Source organism: Sander vitreus, chromosome 11 (assembly GCF_031162955.1).
Source record: "Sander vitreus isolate 19-12246 chromosome 11, sanVit1, whole genome shotgun sequence".
NCBI lineage: Eukaryota > Metazoa > Chordata > Actinopteri > Perciformes > Percidae > Sander > Sander vitreus.
The window spans coordinates 24,932,638-24,948,060 of NC_135865.1; the positions used below are offsets into that span (position 1 = coordinate 24,932,638).

The following is a 15,423-nucleotide window of genomic DNA, read 5'->3' on the forward strand; positions in this document are numbered from 1 at the left end:
ATATATGAGATTTTTAGAGAGTGATGAAAAGATAAAATAATGCCATCTTTATGCTTTAAGTCGGAGGCTTACACCATATATAACTCTGGTTATTTAATTTCTTTCAGAGGTCAATCTGATCACTTTTAATCACTTTGACAGGTGAAACAGCGAGTCTCAATGTCCAATGAATCAATTTTCAGACATTTTGAGATGGAGGGTGGGTTTGACCTTTCATTAACGATGTATAGTTTCCTTTAGCCCTCTGAGGACAAAAGATGCACCTGTGAGTCCAAGCGATGTTTGACACAACTCCTACCCAAAAAGTGATATTACAAAATTTTATTTTAGACATTTATTTATTATTTTATTCAGATATTACACTACTTTTGTAAACCCAAGACTTTTGTAAACTCATTTGAAGCACCAAAACAATTGAGTGTAGGTATGTTTTTCACAAGAGATTTGAGAAATATTTCCGCTTTAGGCCCAAATTATCTATTTATACATTGCTCTGGAACAATTTTAGATGTCACTATATACAGAATGCTGAGTTTGTTCTGAACATTTTAACATGAAGCACATGGGATAATGTTATATGCAGATACCCTTAAATGGAGAATATAAGAATATATTTAAAAATGCCCTTAGACCTCAAAGGGTTAACATACTGACACTGCAGAGTAAAGGAACACAAGCAGACAGAGCAGGACGGATGCTACATGGCTGACACTAAATGCAAGGACAGCAAATTGCACTAAAGATAAGAGTAAAGTAGAGAAGTGTATAATTTTCTATCTGTTGAATGCTAATGTTATGTAGCTAGCCATGCCTGCTCGTGTTTGCAACCCACGCTGTTTCCTGTTTTGCCTTCTTTTGTTCAAAGCATGCAGGTAATTTTTTTCTAGCCAATTCTGGTCTGACAGAGTTGGAAACCCCCCACCTTTCTGTGGTGCACGATCAGCTCTTCGCTGTTGGCAGCGGGCAATCCTGTATCTGAGCTTCATCCACTGACCCCTCTGGCAGATGAACTGTCATTGTACAGGCACGAATCCCCCCCAGAGGCTCCAGCACATTGAACACCCGGTCCCACACATCCTGCTCTGGATCGTAGCGCTGCACAATGTCAACCATGCATCTGCTGTTCCAGGAATACCCTCCCACCACGTAGATCTGCCCATTGAACACTGTCACGCCGACATCGCTCTGGCCCCGTGACATCGGTGCCACCACCGTCCACTGGTCTGTCTGCGGGCTGTAGCATTCGCAGCCCAGGACGTCGTCGTAGTCGCTGCTGCCTCGGAAGTGATTCCCGCCCATGACGTAGAGTCTGTCTCCTACGGTGCACATGCAGTGCAGGCCGCGGAGCTCCATCATGTCGGCTCGACGACTCCACGTGTCGGCGACGGGATCGTAACACCAAAGCTCCTTCTGGAACATGTCACGGGTGATGCCCCCTGTGTGACAATAGAGAATCCAACAAATGTTACAGTATGTTAATGAAATGGTCGGGGTATGACAGACTTTTACACTTATCAGTAGCCTATGTGGCAGTGAGCATAACAATTTTCTAGGGGGAAAATGTGGTTGATTTTAGAGCTGCAGCTAATTATCAATTTTATTGCTGATTAAGTTGATGGATTTTTTCAATTAATTAATTATTTAGTATGATAAATGAAAGTATTTTTATTTGAATAAATGTCTGTTCAGTCACTATCTACCGCCGAATGAGGTAACATGATGGAGATTGAGCCTATGGCCCGCTGATGAAAGCTCTTGCATTTGCAGTATTAGGACCTGGGTGTCTGTGGAAACATTCCTGGGAAAAATCACAAGGGATGCACAGCTAATGACGCGTTCTCCATCAACCAGCAGTGGTTTGTTTGCCAGTGAGGGTAGGCAGACGCAACAGACTCGCTTGTCAACTCACCTGCATGTGTAAAGCAGCGGAATGTTTTTTTCTGGTCTCTTCTGGCATTGCGAGTAAACGGTTACTATGGCTGAACGAACAAAGAAAAGAGCGATGACTACGGATGATGAAACTTGGATAAAACTCCAAAAACACACCTGCAACTACCGCTTATTGCCATAGGTGCCGCCAAAGAGCACAGAATGAAGATCTTTGAGATTGTAACTTTAACAATAATTAATAATATTAATTTATACTTTATTAATCTCGCAAGGGAAATTACAATGTGTTCACTCTGTTGTTAGAATACACATTACAGAATATTGCTGCACAATTGTCCTATTAACTTACATTGTAGCTTGTTTTGCCTCTGCCGACTGCAGAGATCTTGCTTAATACTGGACCAATGTCAAAGATTGTTGTCCCCATCAGTCACAAAAACATAGGAAAATAGGGTCCAGGTTGAAAAAAACGATAGTTACCCTTTAAAAATGAAAAAATATAAAAGAAGTGGTGACCACTTCTTGTTTTTAGTGAAAAAGACAAAACAGATAAGAGATAAGATTTCTCTTCTTCTTTCATAGGAATGCTCATGTTGAGCTGATAGACATAACACTAGCTAAATGTTCACTGGTTTGTATTCTGAATCTTTCTCTCTGGTAGTGGTCCACAGTCGCACAGCACATTACGTGTATACCTTTGTATAGATGTGGCAAAATGTACTTTCAAATCAATTGTCCTTCAACTTTAAACCTTTTACTTTGTATCTTTTTTTTAACTTAATACTAAGACCCCCTGAGTTTCAACTCATGAATGAAATTAATCTGTGATGTAAATACAGTAAGTTGTGTATTCTGGTAAATATTACCAACACATTATAGCTTATGAGAGCCATGGGTTTTACATTTGTAAACACACTTCAACCACAGTCTTGTTGTGTTTCCCGCATGCTGCTCAGTCCTACGTGTGAACTTATGTTTCGGCTCTCAACCTAAGAATCTGGTTTCCTGTCCAAGGTTGCTAAGAAACAGAAAAGAGAGCAGCTTGTGAGAGTCTGCTGCTAAACAGGAAGTGGTTTTAAATTGACCTGCCACCCAAACTTTGTCAATAATTCATCTCGTCAAAATGGACGCTTTTTGTCTCATAGACAATTTTGCAGTTTACAGTTTTAGATGTGAAATAAAACATTCTGTACTGAAGGATCCAGTCAGAGCTCCAATGTGGTCTGAGTCCTACGAGCTGCTGGACTGTTAGAGTCCCAAACGGATGTCAGGGCTGAGTGAGTTCCCCTGCAGGATGGTTTTGGGTGATTTCACTGTCAAGGACCTAAATCCTCAGTCTGTCCTGTGTAAAGGTCCAGTATTCATTCCAGAGGGTTTGTGATTATTTTATAGCACTCCCATCAGGAAGAAGCATCATCATTCATTTGAAAGGTATCCTGTGGAGTTTTTTTTTTTTTACCTCTAGTAGTGCCATTGAACAGTTTGATAGTGTTTGTCCGGTGCACACACACTGTGCCCGATTACTAATATATTAGTAAGGTAAGTAAGTCCAGAGTTATGGTTTCTAGTTTTGTTTCAATTCCCATTTGGCCTGCAGGGTTAGAGCTCTTTTTTAAAGCTTTTAAGTGTTCACATCATGTCCTCTTCTGTTTGTGTGAAATTTAATTCAGTTTTTATCAACAATTTTAAACACTTAGTGTAGTAGTGTAAAGACTTTTTTTTTTACAGAGACGGTATCTGTCACGACTCAGGAAATGCAGGACCCAAATGCAGAAAAGCAGACAGACAGGATCAGTAAAATGATTTAATGCCAAAGTGAAGGTATATATACTGTATATTTAGGCTTAGAGACAGACAGATACAGGCAACAGAAGCTCAAAAGGAAAAAGCAAAAGCACGAGGCAAGAAAGCAACGTTGCAACCTCAACAAACTGGCCTTGAGTGAGTAAAAAATATCAAATATCTGCAGGGCTGATGACCAAAGTGGGAACAGGTTTGTAGATGGGTGGGGCAGTCAGGTGATGGGAAAAGAAGGGAAAGTGCGTGGGCATTTGGTGGATGAATAGGAAATGGCAACAATGAAGGGGCCTGCGGAATACAGGAAATGTGGCTGGAGGGGAGGGACAGAGGGACAGACTGTGACAGGTATCCACCCAAATGCACAGGCAGCACTAAGGCCCTGAAAGAATTTGCCTCTGAAAACGAGTCTTTCTAAAACCTCCGGCCAGAGCATTGACTGTAAATATTAATAGACAATGCATCCGGTTCGGCGAAGTGCTGCAAATGTGTAAGTGCCTTAAACCTGCATTCTATCTTAATTCCAGCAGAGGGCGGTTGCAAAAGGAGGTTGGTTTCTGTAGAAGTCTAAGAGAAAGTGACCCACTTCTCACTTGATTTATTACCTCAGTAAACATTTTCATAATGAGTTTGTGGTCTCAATCGCTAGTTTTAAGTCTTCTGCAACACAGAATGATGTATATTTTTTTAATTATGGTCTCGTTGATTTTAAAATCGGCGATAAAGCAGGGGGTGTTTTAGGGCGTGGCTATGATGTGATTGCCAGTGAAAGTGTGTAACGTAACGTGGCTCCTCCCTCACTCCTCCCTCTCATCTAAAATCGTCACATCCGCAACCAGGATGGCTGCGTCCGTAACGGCAAACTCGACGACTCATAGCAGATCTCCTCAAACCAATGGGTGACGTCACACATGCTCTGTCCATTAATATTAACAGTCTATGGGCCAGAGTGGAGATTTTTGAAATCTTCATTTGCACGTTTGCATGTAAACTGAGACAAACGGAGGTTTAGGCAGCCGAGGAAGTAAGGACACGAACACATTTCTGAAAACTGACAGCTGTGCACAATGTTATTTTTGAAAATGTAGAGGTTGAAATGTGCGTTTATGAAAATAGCCGGCCACGTGTAAACGTAGCATAAAGCTCGCTGCAAAAGTATTGTACATCATTGTATTCTACCTGAGGAGTTCCTTTGTACACCTGACACTGGACAATATGTGAATGTTTATTGGTAGGCTACCTTGAAGGACCTGATTGATGTCTTCACCAGGTAATTTGTTGTTTTTTTTAGGTGTTATCCATTGTATGAATGATGACTGTCAAGTTGCATGCAGCTGTGAGAAACTGTATTGAGAAAGTAAGTTTAGCTGTATGTGAGTGTGCTAAGCATGTCGTGTCATGCCTGGGTGTCAAAGTTGCGATCTCATATAAATATTCAATGTTGGTTTCTTTTTACCACAAAGGCAACCTTTCTTTTACTCCAACCATGGCCGTGATGTTTTCCTAACCACGTAGTTCTTGCTAAACTAAAACCAGACCTTAACCTTAGAGATAGCAGAACAGAAAATGGCCATGAGAGTCATTTCTGAAACAGTCGTAGGGGTAGATTAGGGAGACACTGACTTCTTATTTAGGTATGAGGACTTCACACAGTTGTTCATCATCCATTGTGCCTTTTAACACATTCCGAAGTAGCTTTGGGTCTGTCTTATTAAATAAGCAAGATTAGCTGTGTGCTCGTGTGCTGTTTGAAAACATTATGTTTACTTTGAACCACTGAAACCTTAGTTTATTTTAGAAATTGTGAATTTGATTTGCTCTTTTAGCTCCTTGGTACTTTACTTATCACTGTGCTATGAAAACAGAAGTTAGCTCAACAAAAGTGTTTTCAGACAACGTGAAACAAATTGTTATATTTCATAATTGACTATTATATACATAGTCAATGGAAAAACGCAAGTGATGCAAAGGTGCATCCAAAACATTTGCACTTATTGCACTACCAGGGATTTATAAATCTATTTCATAAATAAAACACTTTATGACATTAAAGCTTTAGTGCGTAACTTTTTGATATTAACGAACGTCCGTTACATTCAAGCCATTGCCAAATGAGTTGCTAAAAAGCTAATTAAGACTATCAGTTCTACAAAAATCTCTCTGTATTTCTCAGTATGGCTATGTTCAGAAACTGGTGTCGTCCGGCGACTTTCGCGCGCAGAAACTCAAGTGACTATAATTACCTCTCCTGAAGAGTCCATCATGTTTTTTTAATCCTCTGTGTCCTCCTTGGCTACTAGCAACTGCGTGGAGGAGGGGTGGGGGGTGCCCGATCATGGAAGGTTTGTATCATGTGGATGCACTGGCAGTGTTGTTGTCATTACTTAGAATTCCTCATGGGGGCGACAGAAACTACGCACTATAGCTTTAAGATAAACCCTGCGTGTGTGTTGAACAGTGTTAACTTACCTGAGATGTACATGAGGTCCCCATGAACTGTGCCAGCGTGTCCATAGTGAGGCTCCACCATATTGTTCACAAATGTCCACTCATTTTTCTTCAGGTTGTAGCACTCCACCGTGTCTGATCAAAGTGACAGAGAGATGTTTGTCCAGTATAAAAAGCTCTATTAGTAGTGAGTGCAGTCATAGCAGCAGCATTATAAGTATACGTTTTGGTTTTAGTACTTTTCTTAAAACATGTTGTTGATATGCTAGTTTTAAAGGCTATAATCTATATTTTTATACAACTAAACAATGTGAGAGGGGTCGCTCGTAGTGATCAGCCTTCTGAATCACTTGAATCTGCAGCTCCCCTCAGCTTTACGGAGCTTTACATTAAGTTTCATTTCATTGTTTAGCTGTCCGGGCCAACAACTGTACTGTTTTGTTTCACTCTTACCGCTCTCATAGTGTAATTTTCAGCTGCAGCAGTCTGCTGCAAGCTTTAACAACCCACTGTACACTACCTACTACGCCCCAAACAGCAGGCAGTCTTAGAGTTAGAGACTAGCTAGTGAACATAGTGGAGCATTTAGCAGCTTAAGGGTCAGGTATTTTCCTCAGGAGTTTGTGGAGACCAGAAACAGAGCTAAAAAAAAGTGAACACTGTACATTCATCATTCACATTCATGGCCAGAAACAGAACTTCAAATAAATGTCAGTACTGAAAGCAGTACTGACTGCAGTAGAACAATAATTACCAATCTCTCCTGAGGCATTCCTTCCTCCAACTGCAAACAGTTTACCCTTCAGAGCGCTCAGGTGGAAGAAAGTCCTCTTCTCGTTGAGTGAAGCAATCTGCAGCCACTTGTCGAAGCGCGGGTCGTAGCGGTAGGCGCTGTCAATGGCCGTCTTACCCTTGGTGTCATAAGTGCTCTGGCCTGTGAAGTCAACAAGAATCTGAGTTAATCAGAGTGGATGGGGGATACATTTTTATAAAAGCATTTATTTATATTTCTTAATATAATTTTGTCATACTGTGAATCATGATGATGCACGATGTACCATGACTTTTAAAGGATTTAACTTATAAATTAAAAAAAATTAAAAGTCTTGGTCCACAGTTCCTATTCGCCAGCAAGGGCTTGGTCACAGTATGTTTCTGTACGCTAGGATTTTCAAGAATGGAGAACTATTATTTACTATCTATTATTTGAATGGACCATGATTGACATTTTGACATTTGCGCCCTCTATTTGGTGTATTTTTGAGAGTGTGTGGTGTGAACTGTAGGTGTTCTGACCTCCAACAATAAAGAGGAAGCCGCCTAGAAGAGCCACTCCATGCTGGTAACGCGGCACCTCCATGGGCTTCAGGGCCCTCCAATAGCCCGTCTTTTCATCATACAGCCTCAGCTCCCGGCTCACCACCAGCTGCTGCCGCATCACACCGCCCAGAGCCAGGATGTGGGTGTCGTTTGAGCGTATTTGTGTGCGTTCAGTCTGCAGAGCTGGCTGCATGAAAGGCATCATCTGGTAGTTGCTGGCCTCCAGCAGGAGGTTCACAGAGGCCGTCTCAGAGCGCATCATGGAGTCTCCTCCCTCTTCTTCTTCCTGGGAGATCTGAATCAGCTCGTTGGGGCTCATCAGTGGGAAGCGAATATGGTGCATCAAGGCATAGACAGAGGAGCGGCGACTGGGGGAATTGTGTTGAAGCCATCCTTTGGCGATGTGGTAGAGCTCCATCTCAGAGAAACCCTTCAGGGAGTTGCTGGACAGAGCGTTGGCCATGCTGGTTTCAGAGAGCTGGAGGTAGCGGCTACTCTCCACCAACGCTGAGAGGTTCTGGCTCACAAACTCACCTAGGTTTGATACAACAAAGAGGATCAACATTGATAATAATGATCCTCCAGTTTATTTTATTTTTTTAACCGAAACAATCTTTAGTTTTCTTACTGTATGTATGAAAATTGGGTATAAATAATGGACCATTTTGGGGATTGCTGAAGATCTGAAATGTTGAAAAACTCCAATACAGAAGCTCCAATCACATCTTCCAACTTATCTACATATTAATACAGATTTAAGAAAGACTGCACTTTCATTGCTGTGCTCTTAGATAAGTTTCATGAACGCTCACCTATATTCAGCTGAACATCCTCCAGAAGCAGCTCTGTGGCGATGTGCTCCACCTCCACACAATTATCAATAGTGATCTGCATTGAAGAACATCATTTAAAGGGAATACATTGAATTCATGTGAGTAAAAAAACAATTATTAGCACTACATTGAATTTCCCTATTTTGCAGCTGCAACTATTAACAATCACAAAGGTCACTCATAAATGTCTTTTATTTTGCTGTATAATTGACACACTGAGAGAGAGAGAGAGAGAGAGAGAGAGGGGGCAGTGAAGCACCCGGGGAGATCTGGCAGCTTAATGAGCTCGACCTCTAATGTAGATGAAGCTGAATTTAATTATAATAAATTCCCTCACCTCACTGCTCAGAAGCTGATTACAGAAGCTCAGGACAGGCATGATCTGCAAGAAGTTTGCGGCTTCCAGCGTGTCCTGGAGATTACCCATGTCGAGGCTGACTTTGGATGTGTAAATGAAGTCTATAATGTTCTTTAAACCCGATTTAGTAACCCCATGCAGCTTGATCTCTTTCATCTCCTTCTCTCTCATGCCTCCTGAACAAGGACAAAACAAAGAGACAAAGACAAGGTGAATCCATCGTTTCAGAAGATCTGTCTTGTGCAGGGAGGATGCCAAAGTGCACATTCAGCAAGACACAAAGACATCTCTGACACTGTAAAGCCTGGCTGCTCACACAGTACGGGTGAGGATAATTAAAGCACTGTAGTTAATTATGCTGTTAAATGCAGATTCCTTCTGTGAAGCTCAAACTGAAAGGAAATGAAATGCAAAGTGTCTTTACTTTACTATTTGTGAATGCTAAAAATGAAAGTATGAGTGGCGCTCTGAAAACAATAAATAAGTTGGTATTTTATATTTACCTTCATTGAAAATATCAAATTACAAATGAGTCACAGGGTAGAGTAGTAGTAGTAGCAGTATATTTTAGCAAAACAAGTAGTGGCTGTAGGGATAGCACATGCTAAAGTTAGCACGTGAGCATGCTAATAATAGCCCGACAAGTCTTAGATGTTTTTAACCTTAACTGTATGTAAGAACATGACCTTTATGTGTGGTGATAATTAGCAAATGTTAGCATGCTAGCCTACTAAACAATATGGTAAAATGATTAACATTATACCTGCTAAATATCAACAGCATTTTAGTGGGAGCATGTTTGCATTTAGCTTAATGGAAGAACAGCCTCTCAGAGCAGCTAGCATGGCTGTAGAATCTTGTTGATACTGTGGTCTGTGGTGTATTCCTGTGTTTCTAATGTTCTGTCCATCCAAATGTAATGTTTTTGTCACATACTAATGCACTTGACACTGTGTGTATTTCACCATGTCTTGAACTCAAAAGCCAAAGTGTCTTACGTTGTCCGCTTTCAACACAATAAAACCAGGACATCTCACCTGTGAACATTGCCTTGAAATAGTCACTGCATGAAGCCATGATGACTCTGTGGACTGGGAAAGTGTCTGTGCTGTCCCCGGGAACCAAGACGACATCACAGAGAGTGTCATCTGCTCGAAAAGCATCAAAGCCCTGGAGGAAAAACAATACTTCTCATGAATGGGCTTGACATGTTGCATTTTTACATCAGTAATCACTATCATGATAATGTTAGGGAACTGCTGAGAGGATTGATGCTCCTACTAGATTCTTTTCCTCTTTGTCTCTTTAATAGTGTTGGCTTTGGTGGGTAATATCACATACAGTACGCAACAGTAGGAGGACCAGATTATTTTAAAGATGCTTTTACCTTCAGTTTAGTGTAAGACAAATTATTTAAATAAAATAAAATCCACTTCATAACAGAAGGTATTATGTTTTAATCTAATGTAGTTCTTATTTAGAAGAAAAATAGACTATAGTCAAATGAATTGATGATTAAAATGATAAATTGAGGTTAAAAGCTACATAAAGTACCTTTCCTGTGTTATAGGCACTAGTGAAAACCTCACACTAATTCCAGGGATTTAATTACTGTACAGAACTTGTTGCTTTCTTCCATTTTTGTGCCCTCAAATAAGTTGTTGTTAATAAGAAACAATACCTGCAAAACAGCTGCTCCATGGTCAGTGCTGCTGAACACCTTGGACAGCGGCTGAGGGGAAAGTTTGGGCTTTGTGGATTTGTCTGGGCGTTTAGGTGGCATTTCCACGGGTGAGGGCAGCGGAGCTGGAGCAGGAGCCGGAGCTGGTGGTGGAGTTGGAGCAGGGGCTGGTGGAGAAGGCCTGTCATCTATCAAACCCAAATAGAGAACAGATATTGAAAGATGAGGAAAGTCATGATGCTGTTGTTGCTGCAGGTGCATGGCACTGCTAAACTACTAAAACGTATTGTTACTAGTAAACATATTAGAAACAAAATGTACTTAAAGTATCAAAAGTAAACTTTCCACCACTGTTCCTATATTTGGTCCGTTTGCATTGAACACTTTGGACACAAACCTTGTGTAAATTTCTTCTCTTCCTTGTATCAGATGGAATCAATAATTTGTAATAGAAATCGAAGCTACAGAGAGCCAGTGAGAATACACACACACCTTGTTGAACAGGTCCGTCAGGTGGAGCAGGAAGTCTCTCCGGCTGAGCAGGGGGTCTCGGAGGATCCCTAGACTGATGCCTGCTGCCCAGGCGAGACAATCTGCGGCTCAGCCTCCCTGGCCCGCTGTCATCTCCACTTCCCCTACAGAGGAGGAGGAGGACACTTTCAAGACCAGCTTGTACTTCATTCACATCATTTTGCATCCTTAACACACTCCTTGCAGTGCAATCTGATTTCTTTCAGAGGCATCAGGCTTTCAAGAAGTATGATGTTGAGCCTGCATCCATAACTTAGAAGAGAGAAAGATTTAAGATAATTTCATATTTTGAGTTTGATGAAGTGTAAGGTTTGTCAGATATGTATTAAAAGTCAACTGAGAGACATAAGTCTTAAAGGAACATGTTTTCCTGATAAATGGTTAGGATATGACACCAGGGGGGCAGTTCTTCTACACAACAAAGGGATGTGTGAGGTACACTAACATGACTTGTGAATTTTAAAATTGAAACTAAAAGGAAGAAGGAAATATGTAATGAAATAAGTATAAGTATGAAATAAGTATGTTATGTATGTTATATATGTATGTAATATGCCTGGCTCAAGCATCTCCTGTCTGAGGAGAGGAGCTATTGTCCTTTTGGTGCCTTATAGATTGTTTATAAGGACAGATCTTCTGAAGGGACGGGAAAGAACACTGGTGTCTTCTCCCGTGCACACGTAATAAAGGTTTTGATTCATCACACCAAGCGACTCTGCACTTTTTAAGAGAACAAGAAGGAAAAATTCTATGACAAGCTTCATGGTCTTTATATTGTAAACCCATTATGTGCAATACATTTAAAGGTCCCATGGCATGAAAATGTCACTTTATGATGTTTTTTAATATTAATATGAGTTCCCCCAGCCAGAGAAATTTGCCCGCCCATGAGAAAGAGAGAGACATCATGGCTTGAAAACAAGCAAAGTGGCAGTTGGTCAAGGCCACACCCTCACCCTCCACCTTGCCCCCCCTCTCTTCTCCTCAATAGCATTTAAAGCTACAGACACAGAAATGGCACATCCTAAGGAAAGCTCATTGTGGGACTGACTCTAGTGGCTGTAATTCTGCACCAAGGCTGAATATCGGGAAAGAGACTTCAGATACAGTATTAGGGGACCACTAAGGTCTATATAAAAGCGACTTCAGATACAGTATTAGGGGACCACTAAGGCCTATATAAAAGATACTTCAGATACAGTATTAAGGGACCACTAAGGCCTATATAAAAGATACTTCAGATACAGTATTAGGGGACCACTAAGGCCTATATAAAAAGAGACTTCAGATACAGTATTAGGGGACCACTAAGGTCTATATAAAAGAGACTTCAGATACAGTATTAGTAAAACTAGAGCAGTAACAGTAAGCTTACCAAACTTTTTCATTAAGTGTTTTGGCAGTTTCGACTCTTATTCTCTGAGATTTTTTACTTCCTCTTAGGTTGTGTACAAATACCACTTCCTTCAGTTGACTTGGCAGACCCTAACTACAAACATGGCCCAAAGCCTATAACTCTAACCATCTCTAATCTGAATCATTTGATTTATGAAATTTCCTGGAAGAAGCACTGCAGCTTACTAAAGTGCCTTACTGTATCTGTTTTGTACTGCTTGTCCTGTGATCTAAAAAGGAGGAACCAGTGAATCACGTTCAAGTGAACCTCTTGTTCTCTTGAAACTGTTTCCTGACAAGCTAAGTCCGGGTCAAATAAAGAAAATACTCAGAGAAAGAAAACAAATATGTATGTAAATACATTATGTAAAACAGAGGCAAGAATGTGTTTAAATGTTTAATTTTTTTAATTCAGAGAAAGAAGGTAAAGCATTTTCTCTTTTTCTATTAACTTTTTGAATTGAAATATACATGAAAAGCATTATATGGGGCCTAGTCCACCACCAAAATATTGAAAACATAGGATTGGAACCTGCTGTCATTCTTAAATTGATTGACAGGTCTCGTAATACACAGAACCCCACTGGAAAACAACTAAAATTATCTGAATTTTTGATGCTTTTTAAGTGTGTTTCTACACTATTTAAATTCTAGGCAGTTATTAATAGCTTTATTCATTGTTCAGTCTTGAGAATTATAAGTGTGCAGGAATCCAAAGGCTTAAATATTTACTTAAACCTACTTTTAAATGCTTAAAAAATATCATCTTTAATAAACACAGTATGTGTTCCTGTCACTCTGAGCATTAAACACAGTAGTATGGTTCCAAATGGATGCTGCAAAATGGATGTAGGCAGAAACTTAAGAAGAAAAAAAGGGAAATCCAACACTTTAATATTCTGTGATGTTGTTTCAAAGCTCAGTACTCCAGTAAGTGATGAATCCAACAACACCCTTAACTATTAACACTGTTGTATATTATACAAGCATGTTGAATTATTGCAAAAACTGTGCAAAATCGAGAGGAGAAATATTGAGAAACACCTCACGATGAAAAACACCTTACCCCATTTCATTGGCCTCCTGTGGTTCAGGACGCTGGTTGTTGCGCTGGTGAGACTTCCTACATGGAGACAAAATAAAAGCTTCAGTGGACACAACATTACTTTTTAATCTACTCAGGATTGTTTGGTAGTAGAGTGTGTCGAGTGGGCTGTTTTAACCCCAGAAGAAAACATCTACAGGAAATGTACATCCATGCTAAATGTTTTTACTTCTTCTGTAAGATGACTCATCTTTGACAATATTGGTTGTGTCTCTCTCAACGGTTTAGTCAGATTTGTCATAAAGTTTCCTCTGTATGGAGTTATTCATCCTGTTGTGATGTTCTCTTTTTCACAGCTGATTAATTACACGTGTTTGAAATTGACCTCAGACCTTTGTCTTTCCCTGCCAACAGTATTAATGTCTTAATATGCCAAATTCTATGGGCAATAACAGTTCGAGGAGGTTTTATTTACTGTTTACTGGACAGGAAAGCAATACTTTACATCCTCTTGAGTGCTTATCATTAGACAAAATCAGCCTTTGTTGTTGTTCTTTTAAATCAGCTGCAGCGATGTTTGGTGTAACTTGTAATGTACAGCAAACACCTGTACTGTCCGGTGGTATACCAGTATGTACTTGTATGGCATTACATCCTCGTCATTCAAGATTCAAGATTCCTTTTATCGTCATTCAGCAAAACACAGAAATGTAAAGCACCAACGAAATAACGAGCATGGCTCCTTTTAAAAACACAGATAAAAACAGGGTAACAAATAGTCATCTTCTTCACGCTCCATAATTATCTTTAATCTATAGTTATTTGTCTTTTCAGTTTCCACTAAATATAATACTAGTAATATCTTAGATTTTTATAGCACCTTTCAGGGGACCCAAGGACGCTTTACATAAAGACTGTTACAGTTACTATAACTGCAGTGTATTGATGTATATCTTTACATTTCGGTGATCATATTTGTCATGCTCTTATTTGTTTGAACAGTTGTTTGCACACAATAAAAAAGGTGACAGTTACTGCCTCCCACACATTACACACACTGACAAATGTGTAACTAACTGTGTGATCGTTTTTAATAATACACAGTACAAAAAGAGGGATTTCGGATAAAGAAAATGTCGTTATTGATGTTTTACTGTTTTTTAGTGTAACTAACTGAACTCTGACTTCTGTCATCTTCACCTCCCACCCTCCCACCGTACTGGCGCAAGGACTTTCATGAAATGTAATTTACTGTAAAACCACTTAATGTTGCGTCTTTGCATTGCGTCATAACCTAAAAGCATTGGATAAAAAAAAAAAAATACAAAAAAAAGATATAAAGGCATCTAGGTAGGGCTTTCCGAATTTGGCTTTTACCAACTTTAGATCACCTCTTACATTAAACAAAGGGACACACAGTGACCACACTCAAGCTCTTTCTCAACTGTGATAACGAAAAGACAAAGTAGCTAAGTGTCACAAATACTTTCAAAACAGATTTAAAATGAGTGAAACGAAATGCATCACTGCACCCTAAATGCACCTTCCTGTACAGCTGAGCCAAGTGTATACACACATATGAATTTGTGAGACTTTATTGTTCTCTGCTGGGGCCTCGCATGGAGCTGGATCTGAAACATGTACAAACACCTGTGGGTGACCTACCTGGAAGAAATTCTCCTCAGCAGACTGGACCTTAGGCCTCCCTCCAGCCTGTTCGTCTAACCAACCAGATCTCCGAGAGGAACACAGAGGAAAGTGCCTGCTGCACTGCGCCAGCTGGTTTGGATAATTGAAGCGTCTGGGTGAGCATCAACGTTTCTTTGCCTTAAACCGAGACCTCAGTCACTTCCTGTGCTACTTCTCTTTCTCGCTGTCTGCGCCTTCTTGCATCTCCCAACCCCACTGTGACACACTTGTGATACTGTTAGTGAAATAATCAGCAAAAGGTTTCACAAGCTGTTTTTTAAGGTTTCGCGTTGAACATATAGGCACACTAGCAGGCCTTCTTTTGCCTACATAGATAAGCATGATAACCCAAATGGAGGAATGAATCGTCTGAAATTGTCATTCTTATATTTCTTGGTATTTTGATGTATTTTGCTGGATGAAAGTTGAAAACATC

At 40.1% G+C, this 15,423-nt stretch overlaps 1 protein-coding gene across 1 annotated transcript; it reads right to left on the reverse strand.

Annotated features, from left to right (window-relative positions):
• Positions 1-319: 319 nt before the first annotated feature.
• On the reverse strand, positions 320-15,054 carry LOC144525566 (kelch-like protein 9). Its single transcript, XM_078262516.1, has 11 exons — positions 14,964-15,054; positions 13,320-13,376; positions 10,820-10,962; positions 10,328-10,515; positions 9,684-9,816; positions 8,626-8,822; positions 8,268-8,343; positions 7,432-7,989; positions 6,890-7,069; positions 6,157-6,270; positions 320-1,436 (listed from the first exon to the last, which is right to left on the reverse strand). The coding sequence occupies exons 2-11, from the start codon at positions 13,322-13,324 to the stop codon at positions 940-942; spliced, it is 2,091 nt and encodes a 696-aa protein (XP_078118642.1). The 5' UTR covers positions 13,325-13,376; positions 14,964-15,054; the 3' UTR covers positions 320-939.
• Positions 15,055-15,423: the final 369 nt, after the last annotated feature.